At 43.9% G+C, this 19,100-nt stretch overlaps 1 protein-coding gene across 1 annotated transcript in view; it reads right to left on the bottom strand.

Annotated features, from left to right (window-relative positions):
• Window positions 1-19,100, bottom strand: part of LOC104955678 (multiple C2 and transmembrane domain-containing protein 1-like) — a 50,018-nt gene that overhangs the window by 4,629 nt on the left and 26,289 nt on the right. Inside the window, exons 6-9 of the mRNA XM_010783062.1 lie at window positions 14,695-14,793; window positions 6,310-6,419; window positions 5,555-5,664; window positions 5,149-5,246 (exon numbers count right to left, since the gene is read on the bottom strand). Coding sequence (XP_010781364.1) covers window positions 5,149-5,246; window positions 5,555-5,664; window positions 6,310-6,419; window positions 14,695-14,793 — 417 coding nt within the window. The remainder of the gene's footprint in view (window positions 1-5,148; window positions 5,247-5,554; window positions 5,665-6,309; window positions 6,420-14,694; window positions 14,794-19,100) is intronic.

Below are 19,100 nucleotides of genomic sequence, written 5' to 3'. Positions count from 1 at the left end.
ATGGGGTTGTTCAGTTCCTCAGCGGTGGTCACCGATGTCTCGTTACGGTGCTTACAGAGCGGTTAGGCCAGCATGTGTTGCTCTGTACGCCTCACTAGGCAGCCAGACTGCACTGATACAGATCTGAATACTCCTGACTGTCCACAAGGCAAACTAACATCCTTCTAAACAGCTGTACAAATACAAACCGGTTAGCTGGATACAGTGAGAGAGAAGAGAGTCTGACAAGATATGAGAAAACATTCCAGGTGGAGAAAACAAGGCAGGAGAGGAATGATGGGAAGCGAGATAAAGACGGGACAAAAATAGATAGGAGGATGAAGGGAGGAAAGGGCAGAGGGCGGGGACAAACCAACAAAAGAGACAGGAGGAAAAACAAAGGGTGAAGTAGAGACTGGGTGAGAGAAAGGGAGATCTGCGGACACTCGGGTGATGACAGATACTGTTCTCATGTGGGTGTGGATCCTTTTATAGCCCTGCCAACTAAAGCAGACAACGGAGCAAAAACCCAGGGGACAGAGAGGGGTTTATATGGCCCCATCTGTGTGTGTATTTGTGTGTGTTTTTGGGTATGTGTGCGGGTGCAGTGGTAGTTGGTTAGGGGACCATGACAGTCCTGGCAGAGTGCCCACTTTGACTGGGATTAATGACGGTTGTGCCTCAATGGATGAACAAGTAAAAAACGGTTGAATGATTTCAATCACACGACCGAACATCTGCATGTAGCGCCATACAACAATGTCCCTTAATATCAAATAATTGCTAGCATATTCACAAAACAATTCCCCTTATTGAAAATGTTTTCCATATGCAACTCATTCTCACTCGTCGTTTACTTTAAACTTTAAGCTAGCTTCTGTGGATCCAAAAGTAGGACAGGTTTTGTGCGGGATCACTGGCTGTTGGTTGTCCCATTACGCGGCCAAACGCCTACAGCAGCAAAAAGGAACACGGCAATTTAATTCTGTGTGTTGACATTCCTGTCCAAACAAAACTATTTGTGAGTGCAGAAAAACAAAGAAAAGTTTGCATGTCAGTAAAAAAGTAGGGTTTTGTTTCTCATGAAGTGTAGCGAAGGGGACCGACACAAACAAAGGGTGCAAGAAAAAAACAATATCTCAATCAAACAGGAGTTTTCTCTGTGAAGAGCTGCCAGCCGAGAGAAATGGGGCTCATGCGTCACAGGTTCGATTCCACCTCACAGGTGACAGGCCTGCCTGATGCTATACCCTTGGCTCCCCCGCTCACCTCACCTAATAACTCACACAAGCACACAGCAGCACACACAGGCACCAAACCCATGCTGACAACAAGAGCTAGTTAAAGTCAAAAAGAGAAGAAAAGGCAGAGGAGGCGAGGAGAAAGTGGGACGTTAGCAAAATAAAAGAAACTGGAATTGGGTGAAAGTAAAAATGGTGGTAATGCGGCGAGCACATAAGCAATTTGGTAGCGCGAGTGGGGAGCTTAAAGGGAACATCAACAGGAGAGGCAGTGGGTAAAGACCCAGCGCTGCTCAAAGGGCTGCTCCACCCTCGCTCTTCTCCGCTCCTCTCCCAAATGTTGACAGTACAAGTGCAAAACAGGCTTTGAAGTGTGCTCTGCTGAAGGGGCGCCGTGTACCGTGCTTCGTTTAACGGTGTTACCCACAAAGCATCCCGGGACCTGCTCCTCTCTCCCTGTCTCTCATTCTTTCTCACATTGAACCTTTGACTGTGTTTTGATGATGCCAGTGTGGGCAGACAGACACGGCGAAACACAGGTGGGTGGGTGACAGTGAGAGGGAGAAAAAAGCAAATAGGCGAGTAAATAAATAAAGTCAAAAAAAGCAAAGGAGCAGTATTTTTAATGATACAATGTTATTCTGTTTTGTATCCCTTTCCACAGAGCACAAACCTCAGTGGGTTTCATCTCATGTGACGCCTAATGGAGCATAAGGGTTATTAAATGTTGCCGGGGAAACACTATTGTGTAGAGTTCACACATCTGCAGATCGGAGGATTCAGCAAAGTCTTTTGCTGGGAAAGAAAAGGCATGTGAAGGAGACATAAATCAATGAGCAAAAGTTTGCCTATTAGCTGCTTTGGCACGACACATACTGTACTGAAAAGTGACAAGACTCTTTCAGTGAAATGCTTAAATGTATCACAAAAGTAGGGAAGGACAAAGCGGTGGAGAGAGAGACCACTGCTAGATGTAAGTGATGACATCTGGCAACGTTTCAACCTTTAACTGTCATGCCTTTAGCCCCTGTGTGTCCAGTGAGGTTTCTTCCCCAACATAAATGTTGTCTAAAAATATTAACCCGACTCCCCACTGCTCATTAGGCGCTAAATTGGAATTCATGCTTATTTTTGTACTGGGGGTTTGATCCAGCTCCTTTACACCGATCATAAAGGGCCACTTGGCATGCTAATTGCCTTGGCCCTACTTACGCACTCCCTCGCTCACATGGCTAATGGTGTCGTAAAACATACTAGTGTACTGACACCTTCCAAACGCCAGGTAGGGAATACTTAGCACTATAAAGGTGCTCAGTTTGGCCTCGTTTAAAAGGACATGAAGGATTCCCTGATAATGACCATAACGATAGCTTACGCTGGTAAAAAAAATCCAACCCACATACAAGGAACTGCTTCCCAGAGAGGGACAGTGACTCCTTCACACACACATGCATTACATACCATGCCAGCCTTTTACATTGCTACTCACAGGGAGACATAATCATTTAAGTTAACTGTTCAGGTGGTAAAAAAGGTAACTCTGCCTGTTGCTGCCTCCATGGAACCCTGGAGATTTCGTTTTTAAAGGGTGTTTGACAGTGCTGTTAGGGGCCCAGTGTCGTTGATTTAAACAGCTTGTTTGCAAGACCAAAGTTCCTTCCGTTAATGGTACAACCAAAGTTTATTTTATGAACCCTGTTTGATTAAAAAGATGAGAAAACTGTGAGAGGTCAAAGACTGTTCCACAGTTACTGGCGTGCCGTACAGCGACATACATTATGACTGTGGCCCAGTGTGGATGCCCTTTGTATATAAAGTCATTATAACCTCATCAGTTCTTGCTGCACTGAAGCACCTCTAAATGATGCGGAACACCGCGCTGAAACAAACACATGCACCAATGCTGAGAGAGCATGTGTGTGTGTGTTTATGTGTGTGTGTTAGGTCACACAAGGGCCCTGAAATAGCACTTCATTAGTCATCCAGGGTATCAGGCATAGTGGGTCCCTGCACCAATGCCAGTGGGTGCCATGGCCACGTGCCTGTGAGGGTACGCTCCATTTGGACCCCAGCACCTCTCTGCATCATGCAAGAGCCTAAAGGGCTTGATCCCCATGGACAGCTTTGACCCAGTAAGGTGGGAGCAGGCAATGAGGTGAAGCCAGCACCGCGGGCAGCTGTGGGACGCACCGCAGAGCAGAACGTTCTGGTCTGTTTTTAGCCAACGACCGCTGAGCGGGGTGTCTTCACAGGAAATTAACCTTTGGATTCAGTGAGAAAGTGATCAGCGTCGGTCTCGGTTCTTTATTAGCTGACAGAGCAGCAGATCTAAACTTCACTGGCCTAATCTTATTGATACAAACAAGACTTCCCTACACTAAATAAACAAGCAAGTTGATAAATCAACTCCATTTTTAGTTATATCCTGAATCATCTCCCTTTTTCTGTACTTCCGTCCTTATCTTTCCTCCCCTGAAATCTATTCTTTCCCCTTTCCCCTGGTCTTTCACCCTCATTACTCGGTAAGCCTCCAAACTGTCAAAGAAACCTGGCAACAATTACCTTTCCGACAGCTGCAGCAATAACTGTTACAGTAGCACTTACAGTATTACTTATACAGTAGGCACAACTCCAGCAGTACGGGCACCAGACCAGAGCAGTATGCCGGCCCCCACCTTCCCCAGCCAGCAGGCCCTCATTAGGGGCCTTGTAAAGGCCTTATACCTGCCGGGCCTGGGCCCCTTCACCGCTCTGCTCCTCCAGGCTCCAGGTGTGTAAGGTGGCTGCACTTCACCAGAGGGGACAGCTTGGGCTCATTTAAGCCGATGGCTACCTGCCTAGTGCCTACTGTTGTAGCAGGCCCCAGTAAACTCTGAAACTGTAAAACTGCACGGGGGCCGAAAGGGGGAGAAGATGGGGGGTTGGCGGGGGTGTGTAGGGGAGCAAGGATTATGACCCTGTAAAGATGAAAGAGGTTTCGGCAACAAGCGATCAAAGAGGAAGTGTGTCAGCGCTGATGTGGCAGGGGATTGGTCGTATCAGAGGCCCTGGTTTGTTCAGCCTGTGTGTGTGTGTGTGTGTGTGTGTGTGTGTGTGTGTGTGTGTGTGTGTGTGTGTGTGTGTGTGTGTGTCTCACAAGTGTGTTGCAACTTGTGTTTGCACATACATTCACATGTGCAGCGTGTATTGAACTCAGCACAGCAGGGCTTAACGGCCACAGCGGACACCATCGGTGCTGGATAACACAACGACTTTCACAAGCTGCCGCTTAATTGCAGTTTAAACTGCACTCCATCCTGAACAGCACAGCACGTTACAGACACACACACACACACACACACACACACACACACACACACACACACACACACACACACACACACACACACACACACACACACACCTATATTTTACCTAACGAAGCATCTGTAGTCTTCAGCCACAAAGTTAATCTGATCTCACGGTTAATGTAGAAGCAAAACCGCATGGGGCTGGTTAACTGTTGGTTTACACTCTGTTCCAATTACTAGCATAGCTGGGAAACAACAGCTAACTGTTATTGTGTGAGAGTGTGTGTATGAAGTCAATCAACCTAGTTATATGCTGGCCACTAAACTCACTTAACCTCGTTATCTTATTACACGGCTCCAGTTATGTATGTGGAAATTGAATTATACTAGGAAGCTATTACTAGGAAAACACAGGAACGACTTTGAAACAATAAGATCAGATGTCTGCGTGGACAGTCAGTTCACCCTGCTGAAACAGTCCAACAGTGAGGTGCCAATAGCTGAGAGGAGGAGAAAAGAGACAGAGACCAGGAGATAATAAAAGGAGCCCTCACCCTTGCCCGTGGACAGAACTGACAGATGTGTGGTCAGAAAGATATGAAAGATGAAACAGAAATGAAAAAGGAAAGTTCACCTACCACTTGTACATCTGAGGGCACTCTGGACAGAAAGTCTAGCAGCTCGTTGTTATCAATGGTGTAAGGGTCTCGCAGCTTCTTGGTGAATTTATTCACCCCTGAAGAGAGAGAAAAACGATCAGGTCATGAAGGGAAGAGTCTGGAAAGATAGATAGACAGCACCTACTGTATGTTGTACAAGTCTTTAAAGTCTCTATGGTTGTTGTGCTCGCTGAAGATATGTATCAAACTCACTGATTGTGCTTTTCTCCCAAATACAATGCATGAAAAGGAGCATGGGACATTCAGATGGCATTGCTCCGCCACAGATTTAATAAAGTACTGTATTCAAACTACACATTTAAAATGTTACAGCTAATATTTCTGCTACATGCAATCAAAATAAAACATTTTTACATTAGCTCACCCCAAGCTAGCACAATGTATCGCAGAGGAATGTAGTAGATGAGGATGGTGGCGGCTCCGAAAGCCACAATGGCCAGCCAGCTTAAGAAAGGCACAGTCCAGTTGAATGTGCTGAAAAGAGAGATGGAAAGGGAGTTTATTAGGAGATATGGCAAAGCTTCGTGCAGCAAAACACTCTGAGAAAGTCTTACAGGTCAGCATTACACTGTGAAAATGGTCTACAGTATGTGTTAATAGAATTCACACTATATAATCAGTCAAATGCGCTAAACTTTGCAGATACACAGGTCACAAGTGTGTCAGCTTGATTTAAAATGTGTTTACCTTTGCCCAAAAAGGAACCTGTAGCCTATCTTTTTTTATCACATTTTTTAATCAAGACTAAATTCCCTGCCTTCCCTGTGCTCTGTATGGATCTATTCAGAAGTGAGGATCTCTGTGTACGCAGAAGCCTACAGTGTATAAATGGTTTTGTGTGTGTGTGCATGTGCAGTGATGTGTTTAATCTAGTATGTACATGATTCAGTTAAGAGGTCATACAGGGTTAAGTGAGATGTGATGGGCATAAAGACAGGCAGCCTGTGTTTGTCTCTCGGGGCTGGGTGTCACGCTGGCAGCCTTTCCTGAGAGCAACGCAGTTATACTCAGTTAGGCTGGCAACAGGAAGCGGGGCAACCTGGCATTCCAGAAAAAACACTGGGACAAGCAGAGCGGAGCAAAGCGGGCCCGATGCCGAGGAGCGGGCTTACGACTCACTTCTTTATCCTCTCGCCATAGGAGGCCACTTCATCCAGTGCATTCTGCACACTGATGCACACGTCCTGAATGGCATAAAGCTTGTTCATGAAGCCCTTTCTCTCCGAGTCCTGCAAGAGGACAGATAGAGATGTAAGCGAGGGAGAAAGAAAGCGTGGTTTGAGGGAGAGAGAGAGAGATGGAGACAGTGAAGAGAGGGAAGGAGAGAGAGAAAAGAGAGAGACAAGATAGAGGCTGGGCACAGGCATCTTTGTGAAAACAATACATTTTAAATAGCGTCAAAGATTTGGGGTGGGGAGCCAAATCACCGGATATCCTGCATGAACTGACGGAGTGCTTTCATTCCAGGCAGTAATAAAGATATAAAGTCGGCAGAACAAATCAAAATGCTCATACTGGAACATTTGAATATGTGAATAGAGAGACAGAATTAACTGAAAGCCGAATAGATACATCAATCTTTGGGTGCTATTTCTTTTTCTCTCTCTCTCTGCTGCTGCCAAGACAGCCATGAAGACCGGGCAGAGCCCTCTTTTGTTCGGCTGGCTGGCACACTGTGATGATGTCACCAGCCGTGACATCATTAACATCCTTATTAAACGTCGTCACCCACCATGAAGAGCTTTTCCTTTTCAACTTTTGATGGTTGAGAACTTGAGAATACTGTGAGGAGCGAAAGAAAGAAACCACAAACTAAGCAGGCAATCTGAAATCTACAATCCCCCCTCTTACTGAAACAAAGTGAAGAATTGAAGAAGTCATGCAACAGTCAACGAGCTGCCTGCTGACTGACTGACAGGCAGGGACAGGATGGATCTGGACAGAATGAGGTGACAGAGAGGGATGGAGAGCCGTTGGCTGAGTGAGGACATCAACACGCAGACCGGTTGTGGCTGGATGTGAGTGGTGGGCATGCTTAGGAGACAGGACGGGGGGGTAAAGCAAGAAGAGGAAGACTATCTGCTTTCAGGAAAAAAGAGTTAGGGTGAGGACAATAAAGCCATTAGAGACATCACCTATAAGATAATCATGTTTCAGTGATTATAAGTTATGTTTTTTAGGGGAGGGTTAGGGGTTTCTACCTTACAGTATGTATTCACCCTAGTGTTGTATTTGTTCATTAAATGAGATTCAGTTAAATCTGTAATAAAAAAAAGGATATTATATAGCTGTTGGAAGAACTTACGGTAATTAACCTAAAACGGAAAAGTTTAAAAAGGAACCAAAAGAGTATGGCACAAGCCAAAATGGCCACCAAACGTTTCTCTATGTCAGAGAAACAGCACGTATAGCAATGGCTGTGTTATTGGTGAAGATGGATGGGCCTTGTTAGATTAGAGAAGTAAAACTCAGAATAATCCTCACCATTATATCCAAAGATGACAGGGAAGCAGGCGAAGACTCAAAACCAAACCTCCAGGACCCAAGAGCCCTTTACCACATTTCGCTCCTTGAGGCAAACCTCACCACAATCGTCCCTTTGAGACCCAAAACTGCGACCCTCCTCCCTCTGCCTCATAACCCACCTCTTCTTTTTACTCTCCATCCAGGATCAGATAATTTGAAAAATGAACCATGGAGCAGCCAGGGAGACCACATGGCCTCCTCGGTAAAAACCACACAAGACAAATAGATATAATTAGACGGCGTCCCTGGGTTATTTTTCTTCGCAAATATTTTACAAGACTCCCTTTCTTTCTTCCTCTGTTCCTCCTCCTCTTCTCAGTCTTTTTCTTTAGAGTCCATCTGTTTTTCATTGCTCTGTCAAACAAATCTCAAAACGCAGGGTCTATTGTGTTGGCCTGGGTTAGGCCGAGCCGAGCCGGGCTGGGCCGGGTCAGGCCGATTTATTGTCGGGAGTGTTTGAGCGCCAGGGGAGTGGTGTGAGAGAGCGGGCGGGGGTGGAGAGGATAGATCAGAGGTCGTTGGAGAATAAACCATTGCCACATGCCCCTCGGACTGCGGCCTGACTCGTATTTCCTGTCTTCAAACACGGCTCAGGGAGGCGGGAGGTAGCAATAACACAGAGGGCCACGGAGAACCTTGTTTTCCCAGCTTCCCCGCACACTGCGCACATATGGAGCCAGGCAACCTGTTCTTATAATGGAACCTAATATGCACACAAACACACACGCACACACACACACACACCCTACAGCTATTAGATAAGGTTGATCTGCACACCTGGTCTTGCTGCGTTACTTTACAAACAATGTTATATCCTGACAGATTATACGATGAGGGCTCTTGACTTCAGAAAGCAGTTTCTTTCTCTACTGAGCAAGTTTGTTTTATACTGCAATGGGATCACTTATAAAGAGGGAATTGATACAGGAAGATGAGGACGGAGACATGGCATTCAAACATGACAGTCAAGGTTAAAGGAAGCGTTCTGTTGACTTGTTTTTTAAACAAAAATATTTGGAAAGTAGGGAGCTTTATAAGATACTTGCATATGTCCTCAAGAGTGGATCAGTCACTGGTATCTTACGTTAAATAAAGGACTCGGTTTTGTCATTACTTACGTGGTTTTATGGGCAATGTGTGTTGATGCGTGTCGACCACAAGCTCAGTTTTTTCAGTCCTGACTAGCTTCTAGTTTCACTCAGGAGGAAGAGTATGGCCTGTGCAAGAGATTTAGGGCCGGTGTTCCCATGCGTCTCTTCCTGTGTCAGTCAGTAATACTAAGTAGGTTTGTTTGGAGACCTGAAGCTAATAAAATTAAATCCGCAGGGCCTCTCGCTTTTACTTGGCTACAGTTGCAAGTCATGTTAGGGCTCACAGTGTGCTACAAATCCCAGCACCTCTGACAACAGTATTCTGAAGGATGATGCTGCATGGCTTTAGCCTTTCAGACAGATAGTGTAATAAGCCTGCCTAATGAGTTTAGCTTCATGCATTTTAATAGACTGCAACTGTAGGTTAATCCGCAATGTGTTACGCTGACATGTTACAGTAACTCGCAGTTGTTTGTGTAATACAAATTGTCATTGCAGTCAGCTGACAGAGCATTCATTCTTGACGATTTCATCTACTTTAAGACAGGACTGAATATATGTAGATAGAATGTCTACTTTTCCGTCAGCTACACATATGCCTGAATAATGGATAGCACAGTACAGTTTATATACAACTATGTGCAGTGCTATTGACTGCACCTAAGAAATGAAGTTGTATCATTTGAGATTATTCATAAAAGATCTATGGTTGAATTCTGCCACCACTACTTTTGCCACAACTTTCATAAAAAAACAATTGCTTAAATCAAATTAGGCTAAATAATATATATAAACTTGCATATAAAGTAACATTGAATGAACATAAAATGTACGCATGAATATCAAGTATGATTTAGCATCGCTGTGTGTGGGTTTACAGAGTACAGTATATAAGAGAGAATATAAAAGGCTTTCATACATTTTTCTAAATGCCCATGACCGTAAGTATTCACTCCTTTAAGATATCAGTTATTTGTGACCTCAGAATGCATACTCCCAAGTATCTAACATGAATTCAAAGGCGAACTGAAGCCTTTACACACATTCCTGTCATAATTATGCATTCTCTTTGTCTTTTCTTGTAAGATGGTATAGATCTACTTCTGAAAAGCATTCGTTGTATAATGTACTGTATAGCAAAGGGTCAGGCTCAGTCAGAATGTGAAGCAGTGAGTTCAGAATAAAGTCAGAACAACTGCATTACAACATGTATTAAAAATAGCAATGAAACAATCTCTTTGTCCTGTAAATGAAATGTTTCTGTGTGCAGAAGACATCTTTGACATCAATTAGCTCTCATCAGCAGAGATATTTTCTGGTAACAGAAATATTTAGTGAGTCGTTGTCTTTTTGTTGGCAGAGAGTTCTTTTAATTGCACATATGCCGGCAAAGGCATACAAATGTATCTTTTGTGGTTATGTCCAAAGTTTGCATCATTGTTTTGGTTGTTTGATATGATATCTCTGCCAAGCACCCATCAGTTTAGCATTGAGCTGCCCTGTGTAGAAGTGTGTGGAACAGGATGCATCGTGGGATTGCTCCCATTAGAGAAGACAGAGGCTCATTAAAGTGATGCAAGCTGTTTGCATGCGTTAAGGAGAAACAACCCTCGGTGACACCAGAAAGAGCACAGGGACACACACTCTCTCACACACATACACATAGACACAGCCAAGTCAGGCCAACCACAATGCACTTGCTGGTAAATTGTGGTAAACAAATGTGGTAAACTCCTTGAAACACTTGATTAAATATTTAACAAAAGGAAAGATGAACAGTGCCTCTGTGTACTCGACTGCTCCAATTTCTCTTTCAGCGAGATAGCATCACGCCAGAGTGCATCTATATGAAAAGTGCACAGTGAGCAGATGTAAACTTTGCAAAGACAGTTTGTACTTCACTGACCCAAGGCCTAGAGCTAAACAAGAGAGAGGTCACTGAGGACTTAGCCTATTACCATGGACTCAAATATCTGTCCTATATCTACTAGGTGGGAATAGAGAGCCATTTGAGAATGCTTTAACCTCCGATCACACTGTTCTCCCTGCTGGGTTACGCCATAAAAATGATAAACCTAACCGTTATAATGCAGCACCATACATCCCATCACACCACGAAATGAGTTTGAACCACAAGTGGCTGCTGCTAACGGCTGCTGTGCTAAAATTGCACCTGTTTTTCTTTGTTTTTCTTTTTGCCTCTCACTCTGGCAGCACAGTAAAAATTGAAATGTCATATAAAACGTGACAGGATGCTAATATGTGGCTCCCAGAGGGCATCTGAAAGCGTTCTTGTTGGTTTTGTAACTGCAGAGCGGAGGCGGCATCCCTCCCATTTCCACCCCAGGAAAAAGGGACGAAAAAACACTGAAAAGTTGAGCAAGTTGAGGAATGCTTTAGGGGAGACACAAATTCAATTTACAAAGCCTGTGCAAGAATTAGAAATGACAGAATAATAAATAGAACACACAATTAGCATCTACTGTGTACTTAAAACATGATCTGTTGCAAGCTCTCTTTGAAAAAAATCAAATATGGATGAAAGAAGTGGATTTGTTCCCATAAACATGATATTTGGCTGGGTGGAATTGTTGAGTTACTGAAATTAAATGAATATTAAAATGATTGAGTGACTGATAAAAATGCAACACCTCTAGCATCCTCTAGTGACATTCAGTTCAGGCTTACTTTTTTGGCTGTATATGTAACAAATTAGCAGATGGCCTGTTTCTAAAATGAGGCAAGCAAGAGTATGTATAGAAGGCACATCGCATTGTAGTTTAACTATGATTACAAAATAAATCTGATTGGTAAACTAATTAGCAGAATGACACTAATTAGTTTTGCGTATTTTAATCTTAAAGTTTCTTAGGATGGACATGTTTGAGTCAAATGTAGCATGGAGGGCTTCTATCGTGTTGACCACTCAAATAGTCTAGCTCCTAAACACAGAGACAAGTATGTACAGTGAGCCAAATTAAGCTGTACAAACTAAATAATATATTTCATCTGTGTCTATTCCAAGAATTACCAACTCCACTGGGGAGCGATGAGTCACAGATAGTTCGCATTGGGAATTCAGAAAGGCTACAAAGGGGGTAACACAAACTTGGAATCCTAGAAGGACATCTCCCCTCTGTCAGGAAATGACAACAAGACGAGACAAAAGGCCCCGCGACCGGCCTCAGATGCCACCCTGCAGCCTGGCCCCTTGCCAGCACCACATGAAAGAGGCAGATGTTCCCCCTTTTTTTTAAAGCTGCGGTTTTAATAAATAATGTATTTCATAGCACAACTAATCCATGAGCGAATGTGGGGAATACATCTCTATTTCCCTCCCTCTCTTTTTATCATAAACACATAAATATGTGTTTAACTAGGGTGTTGAGATGTGCAGCACGTCCTCCTGGTCCTCATCAAGCGGCTCGCACACAAAAGGCCACGTTAAGATGTAACTCCCATAGGCCCACTGTGACTGTGAGGAGAGTGTGTATGTCTGTGTATCGGGTGAACACACCGTTTTCTTTGAGGATATGTCTGGCTGACGGTTGCTCCCACAAAGCCAAAGTCAAACCCCAGTTTAGACTGTCAGATGAAGGTGGACCAGTCAGACATAATGCTCTCTAGTACTAATTAGTCTCTTTGCCCAGCCTAGTCCCACAGCGAAGATAAATATACACATATGTAAAATAGAGGGATAGAAGGACAGAGAGAAATTAGGAATAAAAGGACGAGGTGGCGGTGTCTAACTTTCAGTTTGACCTCTGCTTCCTGTCCAAACGAGAAATGTTTCTGGTGTTGGGGGTGTGCGTTTGTATGTGTGTCTCTGATGAGTCTGGGTGGCAGGAGGTTGTTTGCCACTGATCATCTTTACCCATCTCCCCCTGGGGCCCCTCATCACCTCCACCACACCAGCCACTCCATCAGACTCAAGGTCGGGCACACACACAAACACACACACACACACAGAAATGACTACCGCCCCACAACTTCTGCACTTTCCCTTCCTCGCCTCCCGCTGATCGCCACCCGACCCCCGCCCAACCTGCACCCCCAGCCTGCCCAGCTCTCCCTCACTGTGCCTCACCTCTGCTCCCTTGCTCCTGCGCTCTCCTTCCCCTGTCCTTCCCAGGATCATGCCTGGCAGTGTGTGATGAATGGGACACCATTACTCTTGTCCTCTGTTGGCCTGGTTTAGCTGCTCCAGCCCATCTCCCCCATCTGTCTGTCTGTCTGTCTGTCTCAGTCCCTCTGTCTTGGATGGCTTCAAACATACTGCAAAATCCAAGTACTGGATTCATTTGGTATAATCATACTTAACGAGGAAGGTACAATTGTGTGTTTACAACATTACTTTGGAAAATGTACAGACATTTGGTAATTACGTTAGAAAAGGAAAAACTACTTTTTGTAATGCTTTTTTGATGTTGTAAGGTGGATCATATATTGAGTTTATCCTATATTTAACTTTAAATGTTTATTTATTTATTATTAAAAACAAGTTTTAGGTAAAATCACTTCATACTATTGTTTAGGGAAATGTATATTTGTTTCATCACCTAGGTTTTGCCTAACTTTAATTACTCATGTTCAGCGAGACACAGGCAATAGGAACAGCTGTAACATCCACTGTTTTAAACTTTGTCTCAGGAAGAGAAAAAAACGACAGAGCGAGAGTGCATCGCTGTGAAGTGAAGGGATCACGTCTTCAAAAAAGTAAATAAAATATGCATTCTCTCTGTGCTCATTACAGATTTATGACTCTTGTTAAAAGAAAAGGTGGCGGCTGCCTTCTTACATGTCTGACTTTCGAATTCATACGACACTTCTGTCAAGTATTGTGCTCCACATTCTGTCCAATGAGAGACAGGGAGGGGAGAGTGTGTGCCATCTCCAACATCCTATTTGGTGAGAGTCTCTAGGAGAGTTACTCTGGGTGGATGAGAGAGCACACAAGAACACCTCACCTAGAGTGCAACGAGTACTCTCCGTACTCCTTAGATGCATAGTCCATCAGTCAAATGGTTCAATTGGTTCAGCCGCTTGTGTGTGTGATTCAGAACAATAACATTTGCGGGAGAAGACGTTGCTACATTAGGCATACTGAGCATTGGGATTTGCTTCACCAATATGAAATAGTTTTGCTGTTTCTGTAGCAACTTTTAAGAAAAAGCGCTCACAGGCGCATTCAATTCACACCACCACCCACATGCACACACATACACACACTCGGGGCTCTGAAACTCATTAGAACATTTGTTTGTTTGCTGCTTATTATCAGTGACTTAGAGGTCATAAGGTATGAAAACAATCGTTATTTGTGAGAGGAATGTAATTAGTGCTTTTCAAAACAATGAATCTAGTCTATTTTTTGGGGGGAGGGGTGAATGAAAAATATCCACGACAACCCTGTGAGCGTATCTTATTCCCTTATGGCCCCTCTCACTGCACACATTTTTTTTTTAACTTGAGTCACTCCCAATGTCAACCTTTAGTACGCAACAGCCAAAAGTCCCAAAGCTAAACATACTTAACACCCGGCTGCACCTCAGTTCAGCTGTCACCTCTCAGTGTAACAGGTCTACAGTGCTACAGGGAAGTCACACAAGAAGACGGGAGCAGCCTACCATGCTGGAGCCCCATTAGTTCCCCCATCACCTTAAAGAGCAGGCAGAGGCGGAGGCCTCGAGGTGGGGTTGGGTTGCGGGCCGAACGTGCAGTGTGTTGGTGTTGATTGAGACGCGGACAAAGGACAAGTACTTTACACAAACCCCGACAGGACGGCAGACAGAGGCCGTCAGACAGACGATGAGCTAAAGAGGAAACCGGAAGACAGCGACAGACACCATCGGGAGTCAGTGCCAGAGCCACACACATGCCCACTTACCACCATCGCTCGTATCCACTCAAAGTGCCAGGAAGCCAAAATATCCTCGAGGATATGGTTTTTATCACTGCTGTCCTCCCAGGGGCCTGGTTTAGGGTCCTTGTGGATAGATTAAAGTGAAATGTTCTCTTTACAACCCAGAGGAATGAAGGTGAAAGGGTTAAAGAAAAAATGTGAAGGTTTTACATCTGGGTCTTAAAGTTGACTTTTTGGCCAGGTAACTAGGCAGTAGCCTCTAGGTGAGAATAACATTGTTCTCACCAAATGCTCTGCACAGATTGTAAACACACGCATTGCACAGGAAAGAGATGTGGCTTGCAATGCAGACAAGAGCCATAATAGATTATTTTTCAGTACTCACCTTTGTATTGACCTCAAAGTAACTGAATTTGATAGCTGATTTAAAAGTGGACTGATTTGAGGGTTGTGTTTGCTTGGGTCCATTCAACTATAGCAACCTGTATCCAAGGGAGGCCCCTATGTATATAATGTTTTACAATGACAGTGGTGAGTTTGGTTTAAACTGTGTTAACCTAAAGTAAACTGTCCAAAACTACATAAAAAGACCCACAGTGCAAAAACAACAACATTCCATTTACATAACAAAGGCCATAGTTAAAGCAAAATGTTAGGAGGATGGGGGAGAGTCAGGAATTGAAGGAGAAATGAGAGAAAGCAAAAGACAAAGCAAGAGATATGCATCTGAGGGGAATAGAGATGATCCACCTGATGTATGTGTGTGACAAAGAGGAAAAACAAACAAACAATGCAGTGTATTTTGCATGGAGAGACAATACCCCTCCATGCCTCTTTCACCCTCCTTTTTGTTTTCATTCCTCCCTCTATTAGCAAAACATGATTAAAATGCAGTTCCTTCCAGCGTCTGTGCTGAACAAGAGGAAAGAAACGGTGAGATTGGGGGGAAAAAATGAAGCGGAAAAGTCAAAAGCATCTTTTAAAGCGTGACGCTTTGTATCCTTCACAGGCGGCGAGAAGAAAAGAGAACAGAAATTCTAACTTGTTTGTCTTCCCCTGTCTCCCTCTGCCTCTCTTTCCCATTCTGCCCAGCTATTGAAACCCCCCTGATACCTGAGGACAACCCCGCTGCACCACAAGCTCAATAGCCTCCAAACAACAACATTACAGTCACACTGTTTTTTCATAGCATTGATATAATTCCCAGCGCTCTCTTTAGTCCATCACATTATGCCATGGCGCTATCTGAGCGATCAGTGCGGTGCCGTGACTGGGACTGAGCGAAGAGTCGGGGCTTGGGAAGGTACAAGCAGAGCGTCATATGCTGAGACAGAGTGCACACCTTATCAAACATTACATGGAGCAAAGAGGCACTTGCTCAATCACATAGAAAAAGGCAATAGCAAAGACAGAGATGGGGAGAGAAATAGACGGACAGATATAAACAGAGATATACTGTATGTTCAAACCTGAAGCTGAAAATGGTGGTGAAGCCTGCAATAACTGGATGTGTGCTTTTACTAGCCATTTGCCAGGAGGTATACATTTACCAGAGAACCATTGATAAACAGATATAGATGTGCACAATTGAGAGTGTGTTAGTGCGTGTAGTATGTGTGTGAATGAGTCATGCCAAATGGAGAAATGGAAGAGGGCGGAACGGCTTTCTCAGCACTATAGATGACAACAGATACTGTGGTGCAGGAAGAAGGTTGTGTAACGGGAGGAAGGAAGAAAGACAGGACTGTATATACTCAATAGTGTATGTACAGTGGACTCATCAAGACATTGTAAATACAAAACAAACAGCAGGTAAAAAGCACTTATAAAATGGATGTGTATTATGCGAGTTGTGCATGGGTCATATCGTCTTATAACATTAAAAACTGTATCTTAATCCCATAAGGCAAACCTTTCATCAGCTGGTGCCTCAGTAAGTCAAAAACAACAATCAAAAAACAACAAATAGGTTACTATTCGACCCATGTCCTAGATGAAAACAGATCGCATTGCTGGTTAATGTGGTATGACTTAGATTTGGTCTATGAATTACACTAATCATATCAGTGTCATACAGATTGTCCAGATCAATGAGCTAATGAATTAAGTCAACTCTATATTCACCATCAACTCTGCTCATGAGGGAGGGAAGGAGAAAATGAGCAAGAAACGGGAGAGATATTAAAGGTGCATGTGGTACGTCTGTGTGTGTGTGTGTGTGTGTGTGTGTGTGTGTGTGTGTGTGTGTGTGTGTGTGTGTGTGTGTGTGTGTGTGTGTGTGTGTGTGTGTGTGTGTGTGTGTGTGTGTTTGTATGTGTGAGCGAGATACAGAAAGATAGACATAGAGAGAGAAAGAGAGAGGGAGTGCACCGAGCAGTAAGCCCGTGAGCAGGACATGATTGCAGTGTGTATCTTATCTGTGTCAGGTCCTCCTGAGGCTAGTGGAGCCTAGCTGAGCGGAGCGGAGCACGAGCGCTTCAGTGACCAGTCAACCGTGTGGGGGTAATCTCCTCACTCCTTCACTCTGTCTCTCTCTCACTCACTCTCTCTCTCTCTCTTTCACCCCTTTTTCCAGTAAGCCCCCCCTCTGGGAGGCAGCTGAGCGACTGCACACACACAGTGAGCCGCTCACACAAACACTTTTACACACAAACACTCACAGCCATGCAAAGCCTTAAGGTGATTGCCTCATGCCGGCTCTGGACAGTGAGCCCACAGGTGAGAGGAGCCATCACAGGCTACATTGCACACCGAAGCCCCTGCAGACAGTGGCCTGTACATATAGGAATGCTATCTCACACTGTCCAAGTCCACAATGTTACTTCAAGCTGCATCGGAATATACTGAAAAGGTCCATAAAGGTTGCAAGGGACATATTTAAACCAGTAAAATATGATTTGTCTAGAGGGTGAACGGATGGTTGCGATGATAAGAAGTAGATATGTGGATGTGCATACTCGTGTCATTTAAATATTGCAGATATTCTGAAAAGTCACAGGTGTTATATTATAATCGCTGCTATTCTATTTGTATCAGTTCCAGGGTCCTGGTGTTGTGCATGATGCTCAGTGGATTGAATTGAGCCCCTGTCAATGAACATAAAACACCTCTGCTTTAGTTACAAGTCAACATTTCTACAAACATAAAAAGGCAATTATATATGATGGCAAAATACTCTAAAGATCATTTTCCAAGGCAAATTAAAATATGTCCAATGATAACTACATGCCGGATTATGTTTCATTACAATATGTATTTTAAGGCATGTGATGAAAATATGGGTGGCTAAAAAGATAACATTTTTTTTTTTAAAAGATAATTTTCCATGCAGAATGTTTTTAATACAGATTCTGTCTAAGTGTTTAGTGTCCTACATCTGTGTACTGGATCACTAATGTACTTCCAAGGAGAAAAGGTGCATCTGCAGCTTGCCGCTATGTTTAAAATGAGCTTTTATTGAGAATAGAGGTTAAAAACTGGGGCTGTATATTGCTAACAGATTTTATGTGTGTCTGTAGGAAATAAGAATAGAGCAACATTCCACGTTGAAGGTCAGTGCACACACACAGTGTGTGTGTAGGAGGAGGAGGTGAGAGGAAAATAAAAATAGTTTGTGTCGAACCTTTTTTCACCATCATGGGCCTGCCTACTAGCCTTTAACAACGGAGCCGTCCACATCAATTAGTCCTGATGCTACACTTTCATTGAGATTAAGTGACTAATATCAGTGCTTGCTCACAAGAAAGACACTTTTCACGTCTGCTCAACAATCTGTTAAGTCGAAACACATGTGGTGATCCAAGGCAAAAAGCCTGCAAGGGGTCTTCCACGCAATGAAAAACAGGTGCTCTACTTTTTGGCCATGTAATACCCCATTTAGCCTCTGGAGCAAAGGTTATCCAGCTAATAGCTGCCTTGTGGTGCACTGGGAAGAGCGGTGCACATGGCCGAAGTAAACATCTGGGACGGATTGTACATACTTGCAACATATGCTTCAAGTTCAATTAAAATGAGGCCTTGGCATATTTATTAATCTTTTTTTCCCTCCGCTTTCTGTTGCTCACCCTCTCTCTCCCTATTTCCATCTCCCCCCTATAGGCTTGTGCTATAAAAGAGGCCTCCTTTGACCCGTCCTTCATACTTACACATACAATCTGTAGCTGTACCTCATATCTAATGTAAAAGACCTCATATCCAATGTAAAGGACACATTTGTTAAGCCTTGAAAATGTATTTGTTCTGCACTTAACCAGGTTGGAGGAAGAGCAAAGGGACAAGAGAGAGCGAGAGAGAGGGAGAGAGACTGCAAGAATAAAAGAAAAAAAGCAGGGAAGAGGACGATTGAGCGAAGGGTAGAAGGAGAGTGGGAGGGGGAGATATGTAGGCGAAGAAAAAAGAAAAATGCCCCCCTTTCAACCTCCCTACAGCTC

The sequence above is a fragment of the Notothenia coriiceps genome, unplaced genomic scaffold, assembly GCF_000735185.1.
Source record: "Notothenia coriiceps isolate Sejong01 unplaced genomic scaffold, NC01 NC01_scaffold00024668, whole genome shotgun sequence".
Taxonomy (NCBI): domain Eukaryota; kingdom Metazoa; phylum Chordata; class Actinopteri; order Perciformes; family Nototheniidae; genus Notothenia; species Notothenia coriiceps.
This window is presented reverse-complemented; position numbering and strand designations above follow the sequence as displayed.